Here is a 27,528-nt window from a genome sequence, read left to right as displayed (position 1 = left end):
TCTAAAAGAAGCTCACTTCAAACCTAATGATACAGACAGGTTGGAAGAGAAAGGGTGGAAAATATTTAATATGCAATTATTATTATTTTTTTAAGTACATTTTTTAAAATTAATTTATTTATTTATTTTTGGCTGTGTTGGGTCTTCACTTCTGTGTGAGGGCCCTCTCTAGTTGTGGCAAGTGGGGGCCACTCTTCATCGCGGTGCGCGGGCCTCTCACTGTCGCGGCCTCTCTTGTTGCGGAGCACAGGCTCCAGATGCGCAGGCTCAGTAGTTGTGGCTCACGGGCCCAGTTGCTCCGTGGCATGTGAGATCTTCCCAGACCAGGGCTCGAACCCGTGTCCCCTGCATTGGCAGGCGGACTCTCAACCACTGTGACACCAGGGAAGCCCTTTATGCAATTATTAATCAAAAGAAAGAGTAGCTACATTTATACCAGATAAGGTACGTCAGAATAAAGAAAATTATCAGAGAGAGGGGGACATTATATATAATAATAAAAGGGTCAATCCAACAAGAAGGCATAGCAATCCTAAGTGTGTATGTCTCAAACAAAAGACCTGCAAAATATGTGAAGCAAAAACTGACAGAACGGAAAAGAGAAATAGACAAATCAGCTACTATAGCTGACAAATCAGCTACTATATAGTTGGAGACTTCGACATCCCTCTCTCAAAAACTAATACAACAATCAGTTAGAAAATAAGCAAGGTTACAGAAAAACTCAATAGCACCATCAACAAATAGGAGCCAATCAACATTTATAGAACACTTCACTAGACAACAGCAAAATGTTTTGTTATTCAAATGGCCACAGAATATATACCAAGACAGACCATACACTGGGTCATCGAAATCCTGGAAGGAGAGGAGAAACTCCCAACAAATTTGAAGGAGTTGAAATAATACAGTGTGTTCTCTGAAAACAATGGAATCGAACTAGATAGAAATCAATAATAGAAAGGTAACAGGAAAATCTCCAAACCCTTGGAAATTTAACACCACACTTCTAAAGTGTGATGAAGAAGTCTCAAGGGAAATTTAAGAATACATTGAAGTGACTGAAAACAAAAATACATTGTATTATAATCTGTGGGACCCTGTTAAAGCAGTAGGTAGCTAAAGCAGGGAAATTTATAGCACTAAAATGCTTACATCAGAAACGCTTACATTTGAGTCTCAAATCAATTATCTAAGCTCCCACCTCAAGAACCCAGAAAGGGAATAGTAAAACAAACCCAAACATGCTAAATGAAGAAAATAATATGAGAGCAGAAATCAATGAAATTGAAAACAGAAAAATAATAGAGAAAAATCAATGAAATAAAGAGCTAGTTCTTTGAAAATATCAATAAAATTTAAAACCTCTGAAATGATTGACAAAGAAAAATAAAGGCACAAAATTTTAATATCAGGAATGAAACAGGGATATCACAGACCCTGCTGATAACAGAAAGGATGATAAAGGAAAACTACAAATCACTCCACACACAAAAATTTAACAACTTAGATGAAATGAAACAATTCTTTGAAAAATACATACTACCACAACTCATCCACTATGAAACAGATAGTATGAATAGCCCTATAACCACTAAGTAAGTTTAATATATAATTAAAATATCACACACAACCCACCCCACCCCCAAACCTTCAGGTTCTTATAGTTTCACTAGAGTATCCAACCAAATGTTCAAAGAATGAACACTAATTCTATACAATCTCTTTTAGAAAACAAGAAGAGGGGACACTTCCCAATTCATCTTCTGAAGCTAGTATTACCCTGAACAAAACTAGGCAAAGACAGTAAAGAAAACAAACAAAAACCACTGACAGGTATCTCTCATCAACATAGATATAAAAATCCTTAACAAAATAATAGCTAATAAAATTCAGCAATATATAAATAGAATTTTATACCATGACAAGAAGGCGTTTATTCCAGGGAAGCAAGGCTGGTTCAATATTCAAAAGTCAATCAATATAATCCATAATATTAACAGCCTAAAGAAAATTCACATGATCATATCAACTGAAGTAGAAAAGGTTTTGACAAATTCAACAATCACACATAATAAAAACTCCAGAAAAATAGGAATTAAGAAACTTACTCAACTTGATAATTTATTTAAAATTTACAGCTAACATTATACTTAATTGTGCAGACTGAATGCATTCCCCCTAATATCGGGAACAAGGCAAGGATGGATGTCTGTCCCCGCTGCTGCTATTCAACATTGTGCTGGGAGTTCTAGCCAGTGGGATGAGGCAAGGAAAGGAAATAAAAGCATAACAACTGTAAAGAAAGAAAGAAAACTGCCTTTATTTGCAGATGACATGATTGTCTACACAGAAAATCCAGGAACTGTTTAAAATAAAATAAAAACCCAAAACCCTCCTTAAACTGATGTATGAATCCATCAAGGTCACAGAATACAAAATAAACATACAAAAACCAATTGTGTTTCTTATACTATAAATGGATGTGTTATCATCAAAATTAAAAATATAATTTATAATTGCTCAAAAAATGAAGTACCTACGTATAAATCTAACAAAAACACACAAAATTTATATGCTAAGAACTACATAACAGTGATGAAAGAAATCAAAAAAATAAGTAAATAGAGAAGCATTCTGCATTCACAGATTGAAAGATTCAGATGATAAAAATGTCAATGCTCCCCAAATTGATATACAGGTTTAACAAAATTCCTATCAAAATCTCAGTAAGACCCTTTATAGATATGGACAAGATTATTCTAAAATTCACAGAGAAAGGCAAAGGGACTAAAATAGCTAAAATAATTTTGAGAAAAAAAAAATAAAAAAAGGACGGGACTTCCCTGGTGGCGCAGCGGTTGGGAGTCTGCCTGCCAATGAAGGGGACGTGGGATCGAGCGCTGGTCTGGGAAGATCCCACATGCCGCGGAGCAACTGGGCCCGTGAGCCACAACTGCTGAGCCTGCACGTCTGGAGCCTGTGCTCCGCAGCAAGAGAGGCCGCGATGGTGAGAGGCCCGTGCACCGCGATGAAGAGTGGCCCCCGCTTGCCGCAATTGGAGAAGGCCCTCGCACAGAAAACGAAGACCCAACACAGCCAAAAATAAATAAATAAAAATAAATAGTTAAATAAATAAACAAAATAAAAAAGGAGGAATCAATCTACCTAATTTCAAGACTTAGTATATAGGTACAGTAATCAAAATTACGTACTATTAGTAGAGAGAGAGACAAATAGATCAACGAAACAGAACAGAGAACCTGGGAAAAGACCCACACAAATATGCTCAATGGATTTTTGATAAAGGAGCAAAAGCAATTCAGTGAGGGAAAGACAACGTTTTCAACAAATGGTGCTGGAGCAACTGGACGTCCACCGGCAAAAAATATGAACCTTGACCTAAGTCTCACACCTTATACAAAACTTAGAGATCATGGACTTAAAATGTAAATGGATCACAGATCATGGATTAAATATATCATGGACTTAAATGTAAAATGCGTTAACTATATAACTTTTAGGAAAAAACAGGAGAAAATTTTTGGGATCTAAGACTAAGCAAAGAGTTCTTAGACTTTACACCAAAAGCATGATCCTTAAAAGGAAAAACTCACAATCTGGACTTAATCCAAATTTAACACTTTTGCTCTGCTAAAAACTCTGTTAAAGGGATGGAAAGACAAGTTCTAGAGTGAGAGGATATATGTCCAAAACACATATACAACAAAGGAAAAGTATCTAGAATATATACTGAGCTCTTGAAACAACAGTGAAAAAGTAAATGCTCCAATTAGAACACAGGCAAAAGTCATGAAGAAACATTTCACATAAGAGGATATTCAGATGGCAGGTAAGCACATGAAAAGATGTACAACATTATTAGTCACTAGGGAAATGCAAATTTAAACCATAATGAGATATCACTTATCAGAATGGCTAAAATTAAAAAAGTGACAACAAATGGTGGGAGAATGTGAAAAATGTAGATCAGTCATACATTGTTCATAGGAAGGCAAAATGGTACAGTCACTCTGGAAAAGGATGTAGTAGTTCCCTGAAAAACTAAATATGCACTTGCCATTCAACCCAACAACTGAATGCCTGCACATTTACCCCAAAGAAATGAAGACTGATGTTCACACAAAACCTGTACACAAATGTTTACAGCAGCTTTATGCAAAATGGCCCCAAACTGGAAACAACCTAGATGTCCTTCAACAGGTAATGGGTTAAACAAACTGTGCTATATCCATACCAAGGAATTCTACTCAGCACTAAAAAAGGAATGGACTACTGATACATGTAAAACCCTGGCTGAAGCGCCACAGAATTATGCTGACAGTCAATTCCCAAATGTTACATATTGTATAAATCCATTTATATAATTTTTTTGAGATGACAACATTACAGAGATGTAAAACAGATTAGCGGTTGTCAGAGAAGGATAAGAGCATGGGGTAAAAGAGAAGTGGGTTCGGCTATAAAAGGCAACATGAAGGATCCTCCAGTGAAGCAAATGATCTGTATCCTATCTGTATCAATGTCAATATGCTAGTTGTGATACTGTATTACATTTTTACAAGATGTTACCATTTAGTGTAAAAGTACAAGGGACCTCTTGTTATTTCTTACAACTACATATGAATCTACAATTGTGTAAAAAAACAAAAAATATATAAACTTTATGTGCACCCATGATCATATAGCAGCACTATTTATAACAGCCAAAAGGTGTGTCCATCAATGAATGAACAGATAAACAAAATGCATTACATACATACCATGGAATATTATTCGGCCTTAAAAAGGAAGGAGATTCTGACGCATGTTACGTCATGGATGAACCTTGAGGACATTACGCTAGATGAAATAAGTCAGTCAGAAAAAGACAAATACCGTGGGATTCCACTTATATGAGCTATCTAGCGTAGTCAAATCATAGAAAAAGTAGAATGGTGGTTTCAAGAGGCTGGGGATATGAGGGAATGGAGGGAATTAATTACTTAATTTGTGAGGAATTTCAACTTGGGAAAATGAAAAAATACTGGAGATGGGCTACACAACAATGTGAATATGTTTAACATTACTGAACACTTAAAAACACTACTGTACATTAGAAGTGGTTAAGATACTAAATTTTATGTTATGCACATTCTACCACAAATGAATTTTTTTAAAAAACTAAAAAAAAAAAAAAGACCTTCACAATGGTGATTTCTAGTGCACTAGGCAGAAACTATCCTCAATAGAGTGATAAAACAGCATTGATTTATCAAAATCTACATTTTCCTTTCACAAGATGAATACCAAAGCTCATGAGATATTAAATTCACAGTATCTCCGTGTGTGTCATACCGGTCAAAGGTATCAAGTTTTAATAAGAAATGTGAGTTTCATCTCCTTTGGGTCATTTGTGTTCAACAACTATCACAGTACATAGTAGATGCTGAAACACGTGTGCTGAGCACTAGGGTGCATAAGTACAGCGTTGAGGGAATAGAGACACCCCATCCCATGTACCCTGGTTAATTCCTTCCTATCCTGAGCCCTCTCCACTCCCCAAGTTTAAAGTCTTATCGAATGCATTGCGCGGACAGCAAACTTGAGATGTGTTTCCTGTGCATCTACTGTCCTTCAGTCTTCCAGCTGCCAGGGAACCAGAAACAAAACAAAGTCCATACCTTCACACAGCCCATTCTTGTGGGAGGAGGTGACTCTGTGGTACAGTAACTAAATTTTATGCCAGCCGATGGAAAGCGTTAGAAATAAAAATGAAGGGGTATGGTGGGAAACCAAGGCCGAAGGCAGAAACTGGGCTGAAAGAGGCGGGTGACAGCACCTGCCAGACCAACACCAGCGCCTATCCTGTGAGGACACCTGAGAAAGTAAGCCTCGTGAGGGAACGTGGAAGGGGAAAATGCAGAGGAGATTCCCTAACAACTCACTGCACGGTTGTGTGACGGTGCTGAAATAATCTGTGCTTTTTTCCTCCGTCTCCTAATATTTCTGAAATAGTTATTACCATGATTATTATTAAATTAAAAAAATACCCTATGAAGTAAAAGAGTGAAGAGGTCTCTCTTTTTTCACAGGAAAGGAACTCTAAGATGCCAAGAGGACAACAGATGAGGACTCCAGGGCATTTGTTTTCCACCATCATTGTCTGCACAAAGGCTCCCGAAGGTGACAAACAGCCAGCATGGTGAACAGCCAGGACTACACAGGCAGGAGGGATGCAAAAGAGCATCTTACAAACTCACGCCCTTCCTGTATTAGTTTTTCTCTGCTAGGGCTGAACAACCTGTGGGGCAGACAGCAAGCTGGCTGGGGTCCTGGAAAAGCTGCCATGCAGCTTACAGAGAGGCAAATATGGGGTTCTCAAAGACCCTTGAAGAAATCACTCACCGGGGGCAGCTGGAGGGCAGTCACCTGCTGTGCGTCCCTCAAACTCGCTTCCTGAAGAAGGGAAGTGTCTTGCAGGACTGAAAGAGATCAGAAATGGATAGCTCATAAAATCCTGGGTCTCTTTTTTCACGTGTAGAAAGAGGATTACCAGATGATGCACATAAAAAGCACCTGCGGGACTTCCCTGGTGGTGCAGTGGTTGAGAATCCGCCGGCCAATGCAGGGGACACGGGTTCGATCCCTGGTCCAGGAAGATCCCACATGCTGCGGGGCAACTAAGCCCGTGCACCACAACTACTGAGCCTGCACTCTAGAGCCCATGAGCCACAACTACTGAAGCCCGCGCGCCTAGGGCCCACACGCCGCGACTACCGAGCCCGCGCACCTAGAGCCTGTGCTCCGCAATAAGAGAAGCCACCGCAAATCACAACGAAGAGTAGCCCCCGCTCGCTGCAACTAGAGAAAGACCGCGCGCAGCAACAAAGACCAAACATAGCCAATAAATAAATAAATAAATAAAGTTTAAAAAAAAAAAAAAACACTTGCAAAATAAAGATTTCTGTCACTTTGCTTTCAGACATGTCAGTGGGGGCATTGACAGGGAATGCCTGGGTTCCAGTTGGCTCTGCCACCAACTAGCTATGTGACTCCCTGCAGGTCCAGGGACCTCAGCTGTATCATCCACAATACAAGGGAAATGAAGGTTACAGTTCCATGGAGTAAAAGGGGTCAGTAAGAGCTGTTAGCAATTAAGATTATTGTCGGACTCCAGTGTCATACAAATTTATACATTTATAAGTTTATAAATTGCAAAGCTCTTTAAGAAAGACTATTATCTCTATCAGATGCTCCTGGAAGGGCACTTCCCACAGTGCCCAACCACCATCACTCAAAATGTGTACACAGTGTAGTACTGGGATCATCTCACTCTCCCTTATCTTGGGCTACCAAGGGCCTCTGCTACATTCTCATGTGACTTCTCTCCCCTGACCAGCACACACCCAGGCTTCTGCAAGAAGTGAGCCACATACCCGGCCCACGGTGCAGCCATGTCAAAATGAACTGTGTTTCAAAAGGTACTCCTTTCACAGAATAAGCTGCACTATCATCTCTCAGTTTGGAGAAAATCTGGGAGGTTAACCGCAGCTCATAATGTGAAATCAGTGTCAAAGCTAACATTAGAAGCCAGCGTTCCTCAGCTTTCACACCTGGGACATGAGGCTTTCGGCATTTACAGCAGGGGCAGGTGTGGCTCTTTGGAACAACAGCCTGAGACAGGAGCCAGCTCAGCCAGCAGTGGCATCTGGGTGGGGGTGTGTGAGGAGAATTCCCCACGGAAGGCAGCCTCACCACTCTGCTGCCAGGAGCTCAGGCTAGGTGGGCATGGATTTGAGGAAGGCATGTTTTAATTCTGCTCTCACACCTATCACCTTCTGGGGTATAATACACAGCCCTACCCTATCTTTCACCATGATAAATGAGCACATCGACGCTTTAAAGATTACTTTGGACAGCTTTCAGCCTCTAAACAAAATCTATATTTTGGGGAAAAGCTTCAAGATTAGGAACTATATGGCTTTTACTGGAAGTGCTTCCCAATGATAAATCACCTGAACGTTTAAGGTGTTCTTAAGAGCTAAGTCTCATCATGCCTACTTTGTCCATTCATTATTGATCAAGGAAACGGAAGCGCTGACCCTTTTGACCCAAAGCCCATCCATGGTAGCTGGATTATCTCAGAACTTCACCAGGAAGTGAGTAGGCTGCTACAGTTCCTGAAGCGCCTCCTCCTCCTGAGGGTCCTGTTCCTGAAGCGCCTCCTCCTCCTGAGGGTCCTGTCATGGCCACCATCAACCTGCATAACCCAGGCTGCTTGCACATGCGTTGTTTATTTGGGCAAATGGTTGTTTCTCAAGCCTGTGGTTATGGGCCGAATTGCATCCCTGCCAAATTCATATGTTGAAGTCCCAACCCCCCCGTACCTCAGAATGGGACTAGATTTGGACATAGGGCTTTTCAAGAGGTAATGAAGTTACAATGAGGTAACTGGGGTGAGCCTTAATCCAATATGCCTGATGCTCTTATAATAAGAGGCGATTAGGACACAGACACACAGAGGGAAGACCACGTGAGGAAACAGGGAGAAGATGGCTGTCTAGAAGCCAAGGAGAATCAGGTCTTAGGAGAAACCAACTCTGCTGATACCTTGATCTAGGACTTCCAGCCTTCAGAACTGTGAGACAATAAATTTCTGTTGTTTAAGCTGCCCAGTCTGTGGGACTTTATTATGGCAGCCCAAACAAACGAGCACATCTGTCTTGACTTTTAACCAAGGAGAGGCTGGAGAGTTAATTTGATTTGTACAGAAATCAGTATAGTTTCACACGTAAAGAAATGTAATATGTAACTATTAAAAACTGAAAACCTTATTACAATGACAAGGACAACTTCTGTGAATCATAAGAACGCATTCCTGGTCTCCTCATACTTTCTTTTCCCATCTATAACTGTAGCACAACTGTAGCACAAGTCTGCCCAAACTAACCCTCACACCCTACAGGTCACTTCCTTCAAGCTGAGAGCACCACTTCTTTCCATGATGATTAATTACTTCAACTAGAAATCATGGGCAGGAATTTCCTGGTTGTCCAGTGGTTAGGACTCCATGATTCCACTGCAGGGGGTACGAGTTTGATCCCTGGTCAGGGAACTAAGATCCTGCATGCTGCACGGCGTAGCAAAAAAACCAAATCATGGGCAGCTCAGGCCCCCTGTTCAGTATTTTATGGGTATCCAGGCATACCTCATTTTATTGCACTCTGCAGATATTACTTTTTTAAAAAACTGAAGGTTTGTGGCAACCTTGCATCAAACAAGCTTAGAGGCACCATTTTCCCAGCAGCATTTGGTCACTTCATGTTTCTGTGTCACATTTTGGTAATTCTTACAATATTTCAAACTTTTCCATTATTGTATTTGTTACAGTGATCTGTGATCAGTGATCTTTAATGTTACTTTAGTAATTGTTTTGGGGTGCCATAAACCATGCCCATATAAGACAACAAACTTAACTGATAAATGTTGTGTGTGTTCCAATGGCTCCCACATTTCTCTCCCTCTCCTCGGGCCTCTCTATTCTGTGAGACACAACAATACTGAAATTAGGCCAATTAATAACCCTACAATAGCCTCTAAGTGTTCAAATGAAAGGAAGAGCCGCATACCTCTCACTTTAAATCAAAAGACAGAAATAATTAAGCTTAGTGAGGAAGGCATGTCAAAAGCTGAGACAGGCTGAAAGCTCGGCCTCTTGCACCAAACAGCCAAGCTGCAAATGCAAACAAAAAGTTATTGAAATTAAAAGTGCTACTCCAATGAACACACAAGAAAGCGAAACAGCCTTATTGCTGATATGGTGAAAGTTTTAGTGGTCTGGAGAGATCAAACCAGCCACAACATTCCCTTAAGCGAAAACCTAATCCAGAACAAGGCCCTAGTTCTCTTCCATCTATTAAGGCTGAGAGAGGTGAGGAAGCTGCAAAAGAAAAGTTTGAAGCTAGCAGAGGTTGGTTCACGAGGTTTAAGGGAAAAAGCCGGTCTCCATAACATAAAAGTCCAAGGTAAAGCAGCCAGTCATCCAGAAGATTTAGCCAAGATCATTAAATGAAGGTGGCTACACTGCACAACAGACTTTCAGTTTAGACAAAATAGCCTTATATTGGAAGAAGATACCACCTAGGACTATCATTGCTAGAGAGAAGGCAATGCCTGGCTTCAAAGCTTCAAAGGTCAGGCTGACCCTCTTGTTAGGTGCTAATGCATTTGGTGACTGTAAGTTGAAACCAGTGCTCATTTACAATTCCAAAACTCCTAAAACTTCCCTTAAGAATTATGCTAAATCTACTCTGCCTGTGCTCTATAAATGGAACAAAGCCTAGATGACAGCACATCTGGTTACAACATGGTTTACTGAATATTTTAAGCCCACTGTTGAGATCTACTGCTCAGAAAAAAAGATTCCTTTCAAAATAGTACTGCTTTTTGACTAGTCACCCAAGAGCTCCCTGATGAGATGTACGAGATTAACATTGTTTTCATGCCTGCTAACATAACATCCATTCTGAAGCCCACAGTTCAAAGAGTAGTTTCAAATTTCAAGTCTTATCATTTAAGACATACATTTCACATGGCAATAGCTGCCATACACAGTGATTCTTCTGATGGATCTGGACAAAGTAAACTGAAAATCTCCTGGAAAGGATTCCCCGTTCTAGATGCCAGTAAGAACATTCACGGGAATTCCCTGGCAGTCCAATGGTTAGGACTCGGTGCTTTCACTGCCGGGGCCCAGGTTCAATCTCTGGTTGGGGAACTAAGATCCCAAAAGCTGCGTGGCACAGCCAGAAAAAAAAGAAGAAAAAAAAAGAACATTCATGGGAAGAGATCAAAATATCAACATTAACAGAAGTTTGAAAGAAGGTGACACCAATCCTCATGGATAACTTTGAGAGGTTCAAGACTTGAGTGGAGGAAGAAACTGCAGATGTGGTGGAAGCAGCAAAGAGAACCAGAATTGGAAGTGGAGCTTGAAGATGTGACTGAATTGCGACAATCTCATGATAAAACTTGAATGGATGAGGAGTTGCTTCTTATGGATGAGTAAAGAAAGTGGTTTCTTGAGATGGAATCTACTCCTGGTGAAGAAGCTGTGAAGACTACTGAAATGACAACAAAGGATTCAGAATATTATATGAACTTAGTTGATAAAGCAATGGCAGAGTTTCAGAGGACTGACTCCAATTTTAAAAGGAAAGAAGTTCCGTGGGTAAAATGCTATAAAACAGCATTACGTGCTACAGAGAAATTGTTCGTGAAAGGAACGATTCAATCGATGAGGCAAACTTCATTGTGGTCTTATGTTAAGAAATTGCCAGTCACCCCAACCTTCAGCAACCACCACCCTGATCAGTCAGCAGCCATCAGCATGGAGGCGAGACCCTTCACCAGCAAAAAGATCTCATCGTGCTGAAGGCTCATGTGATAGTCAGCAATAAAATATTTTCAATTAAAGTATGTACATTGATTTTTCAGACATAATGCTTATGGACATAATGGACACTTAATAGACTACAGTGTAAACACAAATTTTATATGTACTGGGAAACCAAAATTTCATGTGACTCACTTTATTGGGATTATCTCCACTGGACAGACCAGGAAACTGAGGCTTGCAGAGTTTAGAAGCATGCCCCGGGGGTCATACCTGGAGGATTCAAAGCCAAGTGTATCTGCTGCCAAAGCAACCTGCCTGTGGCCATTAGTGCACTTTGTACAGATATTCAGACACGTCTAGCCAACATCCATGCTCCAAGTCCTGAAGATATCACCCTATCCCCTAGGAAGCATTTTTATATTTCTTTGCAATATTATAACAATCCTGAGAGCAGAAGTTGTTTGGCTGGGGAAAGAGAGGTTCAGAGAGACAAGAGGACATGGCCACGCTCAGCTCCCCACACAGGTCCTAGTGGGACAGCAACGGTGCCCAGCTGTCCCCAGACCAGCAAAGCCCAGAGGTGTGCCCTAAAAGAGACAAGATGATGCAGCCTCAAAAACACCTACCCATAGTAGAGGTCCCTCTGGGCAGACCTGGCACCCATGAAGAGGATACTCTCATGAGATTCTGATTGAATTGCTCTAGGGAAGAACCAGACACTGAAAATGGTTCCAGGCTACTTAGGGCGAAGGAGAGAACTAAAAATGTCAAGAGCTACTCCCAAGTGCACAGGACTAGGTACAAATACCCCTTCCCCACTCCCTTGGGCTCCCTACCTGGGTCCCCGCTGAGCTGGCCCGAGAGTCTGCTTGGAAGCCCGGGGCCCTGAGCCAGGGCCATGGGCTGGGCGTCCTGGCTCTTTGCAAGGTCACTCTGGGGTTCTGCTGGCAGCCGCTCCTGCTCCTGGTCTGGAGGGCTGTCCCCATCGTCAATCACCACGGGGTCTTCACAGTGCTTGAGCTGCAATCCCAGAGAGGGCTTTTCAGAGCTCGGTGGAGAGGTCCCTGGCCAGATGAGGACCAGCAACTGTGCCAGGGACTGGGCAAACCCCTCCCTCCCTGGGCCTGCTGACTGTTGACTCTACCACTAGAAGCTCAGTCCCAGCCTTGTACAGGGCTATAAAGGGGGGTAACATAACCATGCCACCAATTAGGGCCTTTAGGGAATGGAATCTGCTTTTTTAGGAAACCAAACTTCAATGTGGGCATAACCGAAGCACATAGCTCTAGATGGAATTCCTCATCCCTGGCCAGGGGACGCGTGACCCCACCAAACCATCAAAGCACAAGGTGGCCACCCTTTCCACACCTGCTGCCCAGCCCCACTCTCTCCCTCTCCCTTCCCATCCTCCCAGCCAGCCCAGCCCCGCCCCCTCTGCTCACCCATTGCCAGGGTCTCCCCGGCTCTCGTTCCAGTGCCTCCACAGCAGCCACAGCCTGATCGCCACTCTCAGGTTCCTGGGCCCGCACCCAGCCCTGGATCTCCCGGGGCAGGATGGCCAGAAACTGCTCCAGCACCAGCAGCTCCAGAATTTGCTCCTTGGTGTGCCTTTCAGGCCGCAGCCAGCCCCGGCACAGGTCCCAGAGGCGGTGCAGGGCCTCCCGGGGGCCCGCCGCCTCCTGGTAGCAGAAACGTCGGAAGAGGCGGCGGGAGGACTCGGGGCTGGGAAGCTCACCCTGGGGGCTAGGGTTCTCTCCCGGTGGGCTCCTCATTTTCCTGGGCTCCTCACTTTCCTTCGGAGCCAAGACTCGGGGGCACAGGGCTGTGGGCATGATGGGATTTGATGGGGGTCAGCAGCAGAAGACGACCCTATTTCCAAACAGAAATCACTGGCTTCAATGTTCTGGTCTCCTGCAGTAGTTTTTTGGGGGTGGTGGTGGGAAAAGTGAAAAAGCCCACAGAGACCAGCCCTTGGGAGAAGCCCGGGGACATGTGAGACGTGTCAGTGTGGATGATCCTTACACAAAGGGAGAGAAGGAATGACCCCATTCCCAAAAGCATCATTTTGTGATTCCCCTAACTGGGTGACTGGACAAACAAGGCAGGGAGTCCAGGAGAAAATCAGTGGCATTTCAACGTGGCACTGGCGTTCCAAGCATCCCAGGAGACCAACAGGGCGGCATGCAGGAGAGAGATGTAATTAACGCTCTGTGGTACCTTCGGTGTCCAGGTCCTCCTGGAAAGGACCTGAAATGGACGAGCTGAGAAGGCCGCTATCTTGAGGCTTCAGAGCCAAAGTCACCGTCTTTGCCCTTGAGACCTTTACAAAATGAGCTAGAAGGACAAAGACAGACATGCACAGGAAAAGTCTTCAAAGCTGATCCAGGAAATTCATCCTGCTGGTGGCTAGGTCTGACGATCAGTGCTAGACCAACACAGACTGAGAATCGGCCTTGCTCCGTGCAATATGCACTGGGAAGCAGGGAATAAAGCAGACAGCCTAGAAGATCCCCAGACAAGAGATGGAGAAAGTCAAAAGAGGCAGCCACATCCTGAGTTTCTTACAGAAAAATAACATTATGTAATTAAAAACATCAGGGCTTTCAGATGAACCTCCACCCAACTCACTAAAGTCTGAATAGTAAACTTTAGCATATATTTAACGATGTCTGGACCTTCCACCTGGCCTCCACCCATCTTGCCTTCTCTTCTCTTCTCTTCAAACCACAATGAAGAAAACCACACACACCTCACAGACCTTTCTCAGGCAGAACAGAGGTTGGGCACTCAGGGCACAGCCACCACATCTGCAGGGTGGGGCTCAGGGGCCCCTCCACCTCCCCAGTGAACACATACAGAGCGACATCAGAGAGTAGCGGCCACTACTCAAAACTATGGGACCCAGGGAAAATGAATGGCACATGGGGTCGCACACAGTCCTCCCCCAGCCACCATAAGGCCTCTGAGATCCTTGGACATGGTCACTTGCCCTCCTGACCGGGTTTATGAGGCTCCCCAGCACGCCAGCACCTTAATCTCAACAGCTCAGTGTCCCCACCCCCCAAGGGTTCCATGCAAAACGCAGGCCTCAGTCCCATTTCACAGGAAGACAAGTGTTCTTCACAGAAGAACAACAAAGCCACTGAATGGCAATCAGAAAACCCCAGATCTCTATACCTCTTTGCTTTCCAACATGAAAACAAATACAGACTGGCATAAAAGGACTCTGAGGGTATCTGGCTGGACACACTACAGCTTGCCCCGCCTCCGGATTTCCTCCAGTGTCTGCTCCTGCATCTGACACCCAGTCTCAGCCTTACTCACTTGCCACGTTCCATGAACTCAGCCATCACACACCTGCAGGGCCTCTAGGTTCCTCAGGTCTGCACCCAACCTGTGCCCCACCCTCAGTCAGTACTCAGATGCCCGCTCTGGGGCATCTGGCTCTAGGCTCTGCCCATCATCCCTAACCAGACAGCCGTGTTCCTGTCACCCTAGCACCTGGCACATAGGAGGCTCAGAAATGATGTGTGATGAATGAATTAACGCTGGTCCCAAGAGGATCCCACAGGGGGGCGGGGCATGCTTAAAGAAGCTCTAGGCGGAGGAACAGAGCTGCATCAGCAGAAAGAGGAGGGGATGGGCATTTTATGCCAGGAAAAAGGGCAAGCTTTTCCTCGCTCCGGATCTCTCTCCCTTTTCCCTCTCTCCCTTTCCCTCCCCACACATACACACATCCACCTCCACTTTAACCAGTTCCCGGCTCCTCACCTCACAGCCTGGAACTCCTTCCCTGTGTCTAACTCAAATCCCTCCTGCGGCGGAAGTCTGCGGCAGCAGCTCCTCATCCTTCCAGCCCGGTCCCCCGGGTGTGCTTCCTGAGGCGGGTTCTCTGCAGAGGCCACTCTGTCCCTGGCTAGCCGAGCCCCCGTCTCCTGCTCATCCAGAAAACCACGGCTCCGCTTAGGAGGGAAGAAATGGTAGCAAATGGAGGCGCCTGAAAAACAACATTTGTGTTGTCTTATCCCCCTCCCCGGAGACTCACCGCACGGATCCTGGAAGCGAGGCAGGGCGCGCGGGCCACAGAAGCCTGGGCCGCCTGGGCCGCACTCACCGCCGCGCCGCGTCCCAGTTGGCGGGCCGTGCAGGCCTGACCGCCTCCGGAGCCCGCCGGACGCGGAGGAAAGGAAAGGCCGAAGCCCTCCGGCTCCCTCCCCTGGGACACTTCCTGCTCCGCTCTAGGACCGGGGAGGTCTCCGCATCTCAGTGGTTCGCTCCTCCGCCCCCCGGCCGAGGTGTGCGCTGGGGGTGACATCCGACACCCCCGGCCCGGCCCGGCCCGGCCGGCGCGCCCCGCCCTGCCACGCCCCGCTCCGCTCGCGCCCCGGCCTAGGAGCTCGGCCGGGGGCTTTGTGGGTCAACCACACCGCCTGTGCCCTGCCTCCCCGCGGGCTCGCGCGGGGGGCGCGCGTCGAGGCGGGGCGGGAGGCCGGGGCGTCGAAGGCTCAGCTGGGACCGCGCCTGGAGGCGGGTGGCAGAGCGGGGGGGGGGGGGTGCAGAGAACACGGTCAGCAGGAGGGCTCGCGCGGGTGCGCCCTGCCGTGGACGGCCGCCGGTGTGGGAAGGTTGGCCTGGGGGCTCCTCTCTTCGCTGTTCTGCCCCTTCGGACTCCCGCACTCCGGGCTTGGGGACGCCCGGAAGGGACGATCCTGGAGCCGAGGCTGAATGCTGGAATTGGGAGGGGGAGCGGAGGAAGAAGGCTGCCGCCCGCGCACAGTGGGCCGCTACATATCAGAATCCCGGTGTGACCAGCCCGCACCCCGCGCCCTGGCAGGCCCAACCCCCTTCCAGCCAAAACCCCTCCTCTAGGTCCGGCCCGCGGCCGCTGAAGAGGCGAGGAGGACTGGAGAAAGTAAGACTCACCTCCCCGATTCGTCTCTATCGGATGCCCAAGGTGTCAGCTCCGGCTTCTGGGGGGTTTGTGGACTTTCACAGCTGCCGTTACACATCCCTTCTGAGCATCAGGACAGCTCTGGGGAGTGCGCAGAGGGACTTTGGTCAATCCCGGCCCCTAGTGGGTGGTCGGAGTGCTTATTGCTCCCTTAAGTGTAGGGTGTAGCTAGCTGTTCACACTGAGGCCGAGGGACAGGTTAAGGGACTTTGACTTGAAGTCGAGGGGCCGTGAGGGGCAAGAAGAATTAGGGCCTCTGGACCTCTAGATAGGGCTCCTTGCCACTGCCCTATGCTGAACATAGCTCAAAGGCTCAGAGGGGTCTTTCTGGGGTCATCCTTAATCTTCCAGGTTCTTGGGTTTGGGAGCAAGTATATACCGGGTCCCTGAGCAGGCCTGATTCCTACCAACCCTTCTCTTTCTTCATCTGCCTGGCACTGAAGTTGGACTCTCCCACGAAAGAAGGCAAAGAAATGTCTACATCTACTAGAGGTGATACACTACTGCAGATAAATGATTTTTCTCAGATCAAGTAGGACAATACCAGTTCCCTGAAAGAAAGTGGCCTGGTTGAGCAGGTGGGAAAGAGGTGGATGGACTGAGGAACGGGATTTCTTAGCAGTGTTGCTTTCCTTGTTCCTTGGACTTGGGAGCCTTTTGTTTCTTCCTTTCCATTATGAATAATCACTCCCGAGTAGGGGAGTTACTGGGAGCCACCATTTGCCGTATGCTTGGATTCTGTGACTTTTGCAGGAGACGGATCAAAGCAAAGGAGTAAAGCTCATTTTTGTGAACAGTGATTGTTCCCCCAAATACAGCCAGATGCAGGCAGGGCCACCCAGAGTTCTTACCTGGAACCTGCAGATACAAGTGGGAACCACCCCCTTCAGACTTAACTTGACTCAGCGTTAACAGGGTTCATGTGCACCCCCTTCTCAGGAGCACCAGCCAGGCACCATGACCTGGAGGAGGAGCTGGGGAAGAACCAAGGATTCTCCAAGGCAGGTCCGACTAAGGTACTTTGGTAAATAGCGCAGCCTGCTCTAAAAGTCCAGATCCTCTGCCTGGGTTCCCAGCCCTGTGACTGGGCAGGGAACTACCTGTTGAGTGTTGGGAATTTGTGCTCACAGTTCTGCCCACTGCAGTCGTAAAGCAGCTAAAATGCAGGGCCCAGAAATTCCTAGCACACAGCATCAGATCAATCCTCCCTGCCCTGTCCAGTTCCTTCCCCTGACCTGGCACCTCCCTGTACACTGTTATCTCTTTGAAGCTTTGTGCTTATTTGGCATTTATGAGTCAGAGCACCGGGGTTAAAACCTGCCTCATCAATTCCTAACCAGGTGATCTCAGGTATACTTAACCTTTCTGCGCCTCAGTTTCCTCATCCAGAAAAAGGATGATGCTGTCTACCTCGTTAAATGTGCGGGGCCGTTCGATCATTCAACAAATGTGTACTGAGTACCTACCAGGCATTCATTATGCTAGGCTCCATTCCAGGTTCTCAGGGTGCGTCTGTGAACAAAATTGGCTGAGGGGATGGGTGAGAGGGGCAGGGCGGGCAGTTAGCAAAATCAATAACGTGACCTGCTATGTTTGATCCATGCTGCAGAGGAAAAAGAAAGTGGAGCGGCGTCAGGTAACAGGGGTGCTGGGGATGAGCTGGTGACAGTCACAGTATTAAAGAAGAGGTCAGGGCAGGTTCCATTGTGAGTGTGACATCTGAGATGAGGGAGTTGATCAAGCCCAAGCCTGGGTGAGATCAGGGTCCCAGGTGGAAGCCACCATGAGAGCAAAGGCCCTAAAGTTGTGGAAGCACAGTGAGGCAGCCAGTGAGCAAGTGCAGTGGGGTGTCAGCTCAGGGTGGAGGTGGGGAGGCAACTGGAGGCTACGGGAAGGAGTTTTCCTTGACACAAGATGGGATTGTGACAGATACCACTAGTGAAGCAACAGAAAGAGAACCCTGAAATGTCAATGCTGCTCAAGGACCATCGAGCCATCTCACACTTAATGTATACATTTCATTTGGTTTATATTATGTTGCTGATTGTGTATATTCTTATGAAAGGCTTGCTGTGTGCCACCGTTTGTTTCAACCTTGGGGAGACCATAGTGGACAGAAGATCCTGGCTTTTAGAAGCTGGAAGGGGAATCAGATGATAGATGACATGAAAAAAATAAAACAGGCTAAGAAGGATCCTGCTGGGGCAGTCATGTAGGACCTTCCTGAGAAGGTAACATTTGAGGAGAGAGCAGGTGGAGGGCAAACTGAACAGAGGTGTGCAGAAAGAACATTCCAGCAGAGGGAACAGCATGTGCAAAGGCCATAAAGCAGGAGGCTTGTCCCCCGCCTGGAGAAATGGGAGTCTGGAATGGAGTGACTGTGGATTTTACACTTAGAGGGTTTCAAGTGAGGGCATGGCCTGATGGGACTTTGATTTTACGTGATCACTGTGCAGAACAGATTGGAGCTGGATGGAGGAGGCAGAGGCCATGTTGGAAGCAGCCACAGAAATGCAGGCAGGACATGGTCCATTCCAGAATCAGCTGGTGAACAGTGGTGATTTCCCCCATGGTGTGCTGCTGGGTGTCAAAGGAGTGAAAAACGGCTGTAGTTTTGGCCCCAGTTGGGTGATTGGAGGGTCTGCCTAGGAGACTGCAAAGCAGGTTTCTGGGAAGGGGTTAGGAGACAAAGATGAGTTTTGGACTTGCTGGGTCTGAAATGCTCAAAAGACAAATAGTTATGACTGTCCAGGGAGAAAGCCAAGGCTGGAGGTGGAAATCTGTTGTCACAGCACGGAGCAGGAATTGAGACCCTGGGATGGACAAGTGTAGGTTGAGAAGCTGCCTTGGAGAGGGTGGACCAGCTTTGGAGACTAGGAAGAGAGGAGGGAGATCCAGAGGGGGAGGCGAAGAAGAAAGGGGGAAGGGGGGAAAGGGGAAGGAGAAGGAGCAGCCACTATGAGCTGGAGAGAAATCTGGGCAGTGCTGAGCCTTGCAATCCCAGGCAGGCAAATGTGTTTCAAGAAAGAGGGATAGTCCGTGAAGATAAGTGCTGCTGGAAGAACAAATTAGATGAGGAAAAACACCGATAAGAATACTGACCCTAGTATTTGGTATAGAGGGCCCCTGAGCAGAGCAGAGGTAGTAGAGCTGCTGGGATGGAGTAGTTTGGAGAGAGAAAGGAGGTGAGGGAGTGGAGACAATTGGGCAAGAAAAAGTGGCAGTGGCCAAGGGAGCATGGGTCCCATCTTAAGGATGGGAGAATTACAGTGTGTGGCTTAAAAGAAGGAGGGGCCGGGCAGGAGCCAAGGGGAGCAGTGAAGGGAGAGGAAAAGGCAAAGTGATCTCTGGGCCCTGAGGCTGACAGGGAGCAGGTGAGTGGAAGTCCACGGTGGACTTCTGAATACTCAGACACTTTGGTAAAATAAGAAACAGGGTGTGATGATTTATTTTATGCATCAACTTCACAAGGTCAGTGTGCCCAGGTATTTGATAAACACTAGTCTAGATTTGCTGTGAAGATATTTTTTTGATGAGATTAACATTTAAATTAGTAGACTTTGGGACATCCCTTCTGGTGCAGTGGTTAAGAATCCGCCTGCCAATGCAGGGGACGTGGGTTCGAGCCCTGGCCCGGGAAGATCCCACATGCTGCAGAGCAACTAAGCTCGTGCGCCACAACTACTGAGCCTGAGCTCTAGAACCCATGTGCCACAACTGCTGAAGCCCACGCGTGTAGAGCCCGTGCTCCACAATAAGAGAAGCCAGCTCAATGAGAAGCCCGTGCACCATAACAAAGAGTAGCCCCCACTTGCTGCAACTAGAGAAAGCCCATGTGCAGCGACGAAGACCCAATGCAGCCATAAATAAATAAATTTAAAAATAAATAAATTTAAAAATAAATAAATTAGTAGACTTTAAGTAAAGCAGATTATCCTCCATAATGTTGATGGGCCTCAACCAATCAGTCTTTAAGGGTAAAGACTGAGGTTTACACACACACACACACACACACACACACACACACACATACACACACACATCCTATTTGTTTTGTTTTCCTGGAGAACCCTGACTGATACATGGGGCCCTTGGCTAACAGGGAGGAGCAGGAAATGGTAGAGGTGTGAGAGCAGGAAGGAGAAGACATGACACGCTCACTTTGCAGAGTGGAAAGGTGAACGGGCTGTAGGAAAGGAAACCATAAATTATGCCAAACATGGAAAGTCAACTGGGCACCATGAAGTACCATGTGTAGCTTTCCTAAAACCTAGTATCTACATATGGAAGGGCAGCAATTACATCTTCCCCTGGGGAGGAGGTCATCATTCCACAGAATATGCTTGTGGACCGATGACAAATACAGGTATATAAGATGTGCCACGTCGCCATCTGGTTCCTGGACCAGCCACATCTGCCTTACCTGGGAGCTCATTAGAAATAGAACCCTCAGGCCCCAAACACAGCCTGCATGGTTAGCCAGATACAAGGGGACTCTCTAGCTCTTTGAAGTTTTGGGGGTTTTTTGCCACGCCTCATAGCGTGTGGGATCTTAGTTCCCCGACCAGGAATCAGACCTACGCCCCCTGCAGTGGAAGCACAGAGTCTTAACTACTGGACCGCCAGGGAAGTCCAAGCTCTTTGCAGTTTCGAGAAGCTCTGTTGTAAAGGGGTCAGCATGGTTCTGGGCATAGTAGATGCTAAATAAACTGTAGCTTGACTAGCAGTTCTAAGAGTAATAGTGCTGAATATTACTGTGACTTATTCACAGGCTTCCAGGAAGCAAAGACAGCAGGGCTCTGACCTGGTCCCCAATATCCAGCAGAGGCTATGGCTGGTAAAAAGGGCTCAGTGAGAATCCATTGAGTGAAGGAATTTGGCTTGATTAATTTTTTCACAGTACAGGCCTCCCAGCTGTCACATGAAGTCTGCTCATCTATTTTCATATTTTGTTTTGTTCTTTTGCTGAAGTCAAAAAGACTGAGAACTACACAAAGACCAACATAACCAACTACTTAAGGGCTCCAATGAAAGCACCTAAAATGACCCAGTTGTTCCCTGGAAAAAGGTGCCATCCCTTTCCTCGAAGTCACATGTGGATGCTGTGGTCAAGGAAACAAAGCCAAAACACCAAACATCAGTTTTGGAGGGCTCTTCATGAGCATTGGGGTGTTAATACTGACTCATCCAGACCACCAGGGACCAGCCTGTAGTTTGGCAAATCCAGTTAACTGAAACAACCAGATTTATTGTACTGGTGCCATGAGGGAGGGGGCATAGAGGGTGCTGGAGTGAGGCTTGATAAAGGAAGAAGGAAAGTGTCTTCTTAAGGTCTGTTTGCAGCTGAAGGTTGGAGGAGGAGGAGGACGGTACCAGGGAAGTGGAGTCACTTCTGCTTTGCATGCTATTTAGAGGTGGGCTCAGGAGGGGTGGGGTTAACTGGGGGTCAGGGGTTGTCAGGAGGTGAGGGCAACTTAGCCGTGGAGTCATAGATGAGTGTAGCAAGCAGATCTGGGGTGTCAGTGGTAAGAAAATAAGAGTCACTCCAAGACGGGTGCATTGTGGCATTTCACAGCTGCTACAAAACCTTAGGGAAGGCACATTTCCTGTGGACACACAGCTGCTTTACTGTGTGTCTTCTTTCCTGCCTGTTCTTTTCTCTCTCCTCACTGATTTTCACAGTTTTGCTCCTGGACAGGCTTTGACTCTTTTAGGAGGGAAACAACCCTGGTCATTCAAGTTACTTAGATTCTAGGAGGCAGTGGGTAAGTTTCTCCACTCACGATAGGATGATACAATACCTGGCTCACATGGATCAAACAAAATGTTTTACATAAGTACCCCAGCACAGAGCCAGAGATACTTAACAGGTACTTATGCGTCATAGTTCCCTTTTCCTCCTCAATTAGCTGCACATGAACTTGTAAACTTCTTAGTGTTCGACACCTCCTATTACAGTGTATCTCAGTTTGCTTTTCTGCTATTGAACACCTGGATGGCACCACGTATTTTTGCTCTAGACACAAAGAATTCTAAATTGCTCCTTGTTCCTCAAACACTCCAAGTACTTACACTGAATCTTTTAAACGTAGCATGACCTATTTCAGGAATTTCTTGACCCTAACTACTGGCCCTCCCATTTTTGCCAGTCTCCCTTCAGCCCCATTCCCTCAAGCTCGGTTTACTTCATGTGCAGATAGGGATGGCAGTGAGGGTCCTGTAATGGGTAGAAATGTGTCCCACAGCATGGTATATCTAAGTCCTAATCGTTTATTACTGTGAAATTAACCTTATTTGGAAATAGGGTCTTTGCAGTTGTGAACAAGTTAAAACAAGGTCATACTGAATTAGGGTGAGCCCAAAATCTGATGATGGGTGTCCTTATAAGTAGGCCACGTGAAGATAGACACACAGGATGAAGGCCATGTGACAACAAAGCCAGAGATGGGAGTGGTAGGTCTACAAGGCCAGGAACACCATGGATTGCTCATAATCACCAGCAGCTAGGAGAAGGCAAGAAAGGATTCTTCCATAGAGCATGGTCTTACTGATGCCCAGTTTTCACATTCTGGCCTCTAGGACTGTCAGAGAATAAATTCCTGTTGTTTCAGGTTAACCCGTTTGTGCAATTTGTTATGGCAGCCCTAAGAAACTAACACAGGTCTGGATACACCCACCCACACACACCCACTAACTTGGCCTGCAGCATTAGGAAACTTGTTGCAGTCTTACTTCTCTGCTTATTTTATTATTATTTCCAGTTTCCTGTTCCTAGTCTCTTACAGATAAATTTGAGACCCTTCAATGAAACATGAACGTTGTCACCTTCAGCTTTTCCCTGCCTGTTATCTCCCAGATCTAACTGGTTAAAATAGACAAAGTCCCCCATCCATCTTCTCTTTGGCATTCTGGTTGTCTTTTTTGAAGTCATCTCCCTGGAATGTTGAGATAATTGCCAACAGATCTGCTGTCCTAATCTCTCTCTTCTTTGAGTTAATTTAATTTAGCATTTACTGGGTATCAACTCAGAGCAGCCCAGCTCGAGGCTGAGCAAGTGGGGCTTATTCTGGAAGACGGGAAAATCTCACTGGTACAACATGAAGATGAAATAAGTGAACGAATGACCATGATGCAAAACACTTGCTATTTGGAGGGAACTGTGTGACAAACCTGCAGATGAGGTAAGAGGTCCTCATACACCAGGCTAAAGAACTTGGATTTCACTCTGTAGGCCAGTGTTTCTCATGCTTTTTTGCCTGCAGCCCAGAGAAAGATGCACAAACCATGATTCACTCTGATAATTTCTGCTTTACTCTATTCTGCAGGAAAAAGGCTGGGCTGTTGTTGGCAGATTCTCTTCTCAGCCAAAGTGTCATCAGGTTTCCCTGATCATTTTTCAACTAGACCTGACTTTTGGGCTTCCATTCTTGCTCTGCATTGTCCAGTTTTAGCAAGAATCCTGCTAAGTCAGTTTAACCAGAAGTCCCCACCCTAGAGATTTCTGATTACCCTTGAGATCGCTGATCAGGTTCAGTCATCCCCCCACCATCCATCAGGTGATATCTGATCACCCTGGCCTGCCTTCAGCAAGAATGCCCTCAGGTCAGGTCACTTTAGCCTGAATGCCCCTTTACCCCTAATGTTTTCCCTTAGTAATATTCTATCCACTGACTCTCCCACCCTGCTCCTTGGCTATGAATTCCCACATTTCCTTGTTGTATCTGGAGTTGAGCCCAATCACTCTTCCCCCGTTGCAAAACCCTGTTTCAGAGGTCCATACACCTATCCCAATAGTTCCCTGAATAAAGATTGCCTTGAGGCAGGAGATAGATGGGCTCCAGGCTAGACATTTACAACTGGCCTCCTGTTCACACTTCCTGGGGTGAGAAGAAGATGGGCTCCAGGCCAGACATTCATTACCAGCCCCCTGTTTACATTGCCTGAAGCAAGAGACAAACGGGCTCCAGGACTACATATTTATGACCGGACTCCTGTCTATATTTCGAGATCTGCACCTCGATATAAAAACCAGCAAGAGAAATAGGGTAAATAACTGGACACTGGACATTTTTATGGCAGGGACAGAGTGGGACTAAACCCTGTTAAAAGATCAAGAGGTCATACATTTCTCCATCCTTGGGGCAAGGGAAACATTGCACATGAGCAGAAAGGCTCCTTGCAGGTCAAAAAGGAGGGGGCACCACCCCATAATATGTGATGCTAAGGCCGTCCCATAGGCCTCTGGGCTGTAGTCCATCTTGGAAAAAAGTTGTGCACGCATGTTGGGGAGGGGCCTAAGGCAGGTCAGGTGTGGAAAAAGAAACCAGATAATTGGTCAAAGGTAAACAAAGACCCAGAAGAAGTGGCCTATATAAATGACTTAACCACCACTTTACTGCACTCCTCCTCATTAGGGAGGATGCCCACACCCTTTCTCTCGGGGTGTGCATCTCTGCCTTGCTTCTGTCTTAACTAAACAAACTTTCTCTGTTTGCTCTCCCATTTGTGGTTGTGCTATGTCTCTAATAATAAACTCTGTACCTGTTTTTACAGTTTTTGCCTCCGTGAGAAATGCATTTTTCACTGGGGGCAAGAGCCAGGGGGTGTGGTGGCTAGGATTCCTGGTTTTCATCCAGGCTACCCAGGTTCAATTCTTGGTCAGGGAATTAAGATCTCACTTCACGCCACCAGTCACCGCTGCCTCTCCAAGATCAGCCTTATTGTGCTTTAACTAGTGTCATGAATAATTTTTCTTTAACACTATCATAAGCTGTTATGGGTCTTTTAACAAAATGGAGTGTTGATTAACGGTTCTCATTAGGCTAAGGGGATCTTGACAGGTACTAGAGTTCAGTTAGTATTTTGGGGAAACCCAGGAGAGAGATGTGTGGGCTGCTGGCTTACTGACTTGACAAGAAAGTAGACAGTTAATAGTGAGTACAGGAGTTGAAGGCTGGAAAGTCGGCTGCCTCATAACTGTGATTGAATCCAGTCGCTGAAGGGGGCTCTTGTATGTCTCAGTCACCATTAGGTTGTGGAAAGACATTGCCAGGTAAAAATTCTCTCCCAGATCTGTGGAATGTCTGGGAACCAAAACCTCTTGGCTTGTAGTAGCTTGCTGAGAAAGAGCATCCTAAAGCCTGTGTTGTGGGCTTTGGAAATAAGAAAGGTCTGGCTCCTAAACCTCATCGTGAATGGTAAGAGCCAGAATTCTGAACTGTAAGGTGGGCCCTGGGTCTGGCTCATGCTGGTAGCCTTCCTAGGGACTCCCCAGCTCTGCCACGAGGAAGGCTAATGGGACTTAACAAATGAGACAGATGTACCATCTAAAACCAACTTGATGTGAACACAGCTATCTTCCCTGTGGCTTGGATGATGCAGATTTCCCACTTTAAGAGTAGATCATGTAAATGTTACTTTGTGTTCCTATTTTCTTTCTTTACATTATCTATTCTAGTTGAAAGGTTATCATCTACTTCTATCCTTAGCCTCACTTCCAAAAACATCTGCCTTTACCCCCCCACACACAACTACTTGGTATAATTTCTTTAAAAAGGTTGTTTGTTTGTTTGTTTTTGTTAAGAAAATTTCCGTGGTTTGTTTGTATCATGAGGCATTGAAACATCTGAACAAATCAGTACATCTGGGCAGCGAGGCAGCAGCTTTCTCCTTCACTTCTTTGGGTTACTAAAACAACTTGTCAGTAGATTTAAAAAAAAAAAAAAAAAGACAACCTTTTGCATTAACTTGTCTTTCCAAGGCATGCGCTGGTACAGCACAAACTTCTCCTGTCAGATGCAAGTATTCTAGCGTCCAAACATCATGCACAATACCTCAGTAGCAGCAGCGTACTGCGCTCACTCGCACCGCGGCCCTGCTCATTCGTGTATGATATTCGGAGCATCTGGAGGAGTGCTAATAGTATTGGGAGGAGGAGGGACGAGGAAACAGCATGAGTTCCTGGGTAGGAGAGCGTTAGCCCAAGGTGTGCAGGGCAAGCCTGAACCTGTCATTGGTGCAAACCCAAGCATCAGTTGATCTTCTTTAATAGGAACATCTGGTGGAACCCCGTGGTGGGGTCTTCACTTGCGTTGAGCTGGGCTACAACCACGCTGATGTTGCAGCTATCTGGCGTGGGCTGATGGTGCTGAGCCGTGACGCTGTGCTGGATTTTGTGGAATGGAAGCTAGACAATTTCTGCACGATGGCAGCTTTCCCCTGAAACTGCTGTCCTTTCCAGGTAAGGCATGGCGCGCCAATATAAATTGCTCCTCGTTGGGTTCTGTCGTTATCAAATAACTGGTAGTAATGCTGTGTGAAGGTGGATACAATCTGCTCCCAAACTGGCTTGTCTCCCATTCTGGAGCGTCACCGGTCTTGTTGAGACCCAAGGGGCTGCAACGATGGCGACAGCAGCCCAGCGCCGTCTGTCTGTTCGTTTGTTTTAAAATTTACTTACTCTAGTAGCACATAGCTAACACCCTGATAAATCCTCAGAAATTATCCAGCATCAAACTCCTTAACTGAGTTGAAAAAGCCTGGAAAAGTTAACAGCCGCATTCGAGGAATTTCTAGGGACACTACAAATACATCTGACCCCTGATTTCCGGGACTCTTTACAGGGACCATTGCCTGGTCTCTCTGTTATTACAGAGCCTTCCCATTGCTGGAAGCCGGACACTCCAAGCCCTTGGACTTCTCCCTTGCTTTCTCCACTGAACCCTCCCGCCTTGCGTAATTCCCCCTACTCCCACCCCATCTCCACCGATGGCCCCCGCCCGGGCTCCAGGAGTTTCTGGGGGTCAGCCCCGCCAGTGCCACGTTCTCTGACGCAGGTGGTCGCGCCTTACAAAGGCCCTGAAGCCTAGGGAGGGGTGGGCTGGCCGCAAGGGAGGGTCTAGGACAGTGGCCTCTCTGCCGTCGCTCTTCGGGCTGGGAAGGCGAGGGTCGGGGAGGTGTGCATCCTGCCAAGTACATAGGCGCCCGCGCGAGAATTTCTAAGGGTGGGCGGTGTATCTCAAACAGGCTACTCCGGCAGACGGCTGGACCCAGGAGCCTCCCGCCACTGTCGGTAACCACCGGTCACCAACTTTGGTTCCGGGACACCGCGGTAAGAAGGGCTCGCGCTGGCCCTATCACCCTTGGAGGGGTGACATTGCGGGGTCTTAGGCAGTTT

At 46.5% G+C, this 27,528-nt stretch overlaps 1 protein-coding gene and 1 pseudogene across 4 annotated transcripts in view; both read right to left on the bottom strand.

Annotated features, from left to right (window-relative positions):
• The window catches only part of ZNF496 (zinc finger protein 496), a 37,491-nt gene extending 21,719 nt beyond the window's left edge, over window positions 1-15,772 (bottom strand). For 2 of the 3 annotated variants that reach the window (XM_082457709.1, XM_082457711.1), the window contains exons 1-6: window positions 15,516-15,772; window positions 15,173-15,398; window positions 13,619-13,735; window positions 12,844-13,270; window positions 12,238-12,421; window positions 6,409-6,485 (exon numbers count right to left, since the gene is read on the bottom strand). In XM_082457709.1, coding sequence (XP_082313835.1) covers window positions 6,409-6,485; window positions 12,238-12,421; window positions 12,844-13,233 — 651 coding nt within the window. In that variant the 5' untranslated portion in view covers window positions 13,234-13,270; window positions 13,619-13,735; window positions 15,173-15,398; window positions 15,516-15,772. Of the gene's footprint in view, window positions 1-6,408; window positions 6,486-12,237; window positions 12,422-12,843; window positions 13,271-13,618; window positions 13,736-15,172; window positions 15,399-15,446 lie in introns of all 3 variants that reach the window. The other variant, XM_082457710.1, reaches the window with a different exon arrangement.
• Window positions 15,773-22,485: 6,713 nt separating this feature from the next.
• LOC309658789 (nuclear transport factor 2 pseudogene) lies at window positions 22,486-27,319 on the bottom strand (annotated as a pseudogene). The gene has a single exon. The product of its transcript is annotated as a nuclear transport factor 2 pseudogene (transcript).
• Window positions 27,320-27,528: the final 209 nt, after the last annotated feature.

Source organism: Balaenoptera physalus, assembly GCF_965194825.1.
Source record: "Balaenoptera physalus genome assembly, chromosome: 3".
NCBI classification, from domain to species: Eukaryota; Metazoa; Chordata; class Mammalia; order Artiodactyla; family Balaenopteridae; genus Balaenoptera; species Balaenoptera physalus.
The sequence above is the reverse complement of the archived record's forward strand: the minus strand, read 5'-3'. Positions and strand labels throughout refer to the sequence as shown.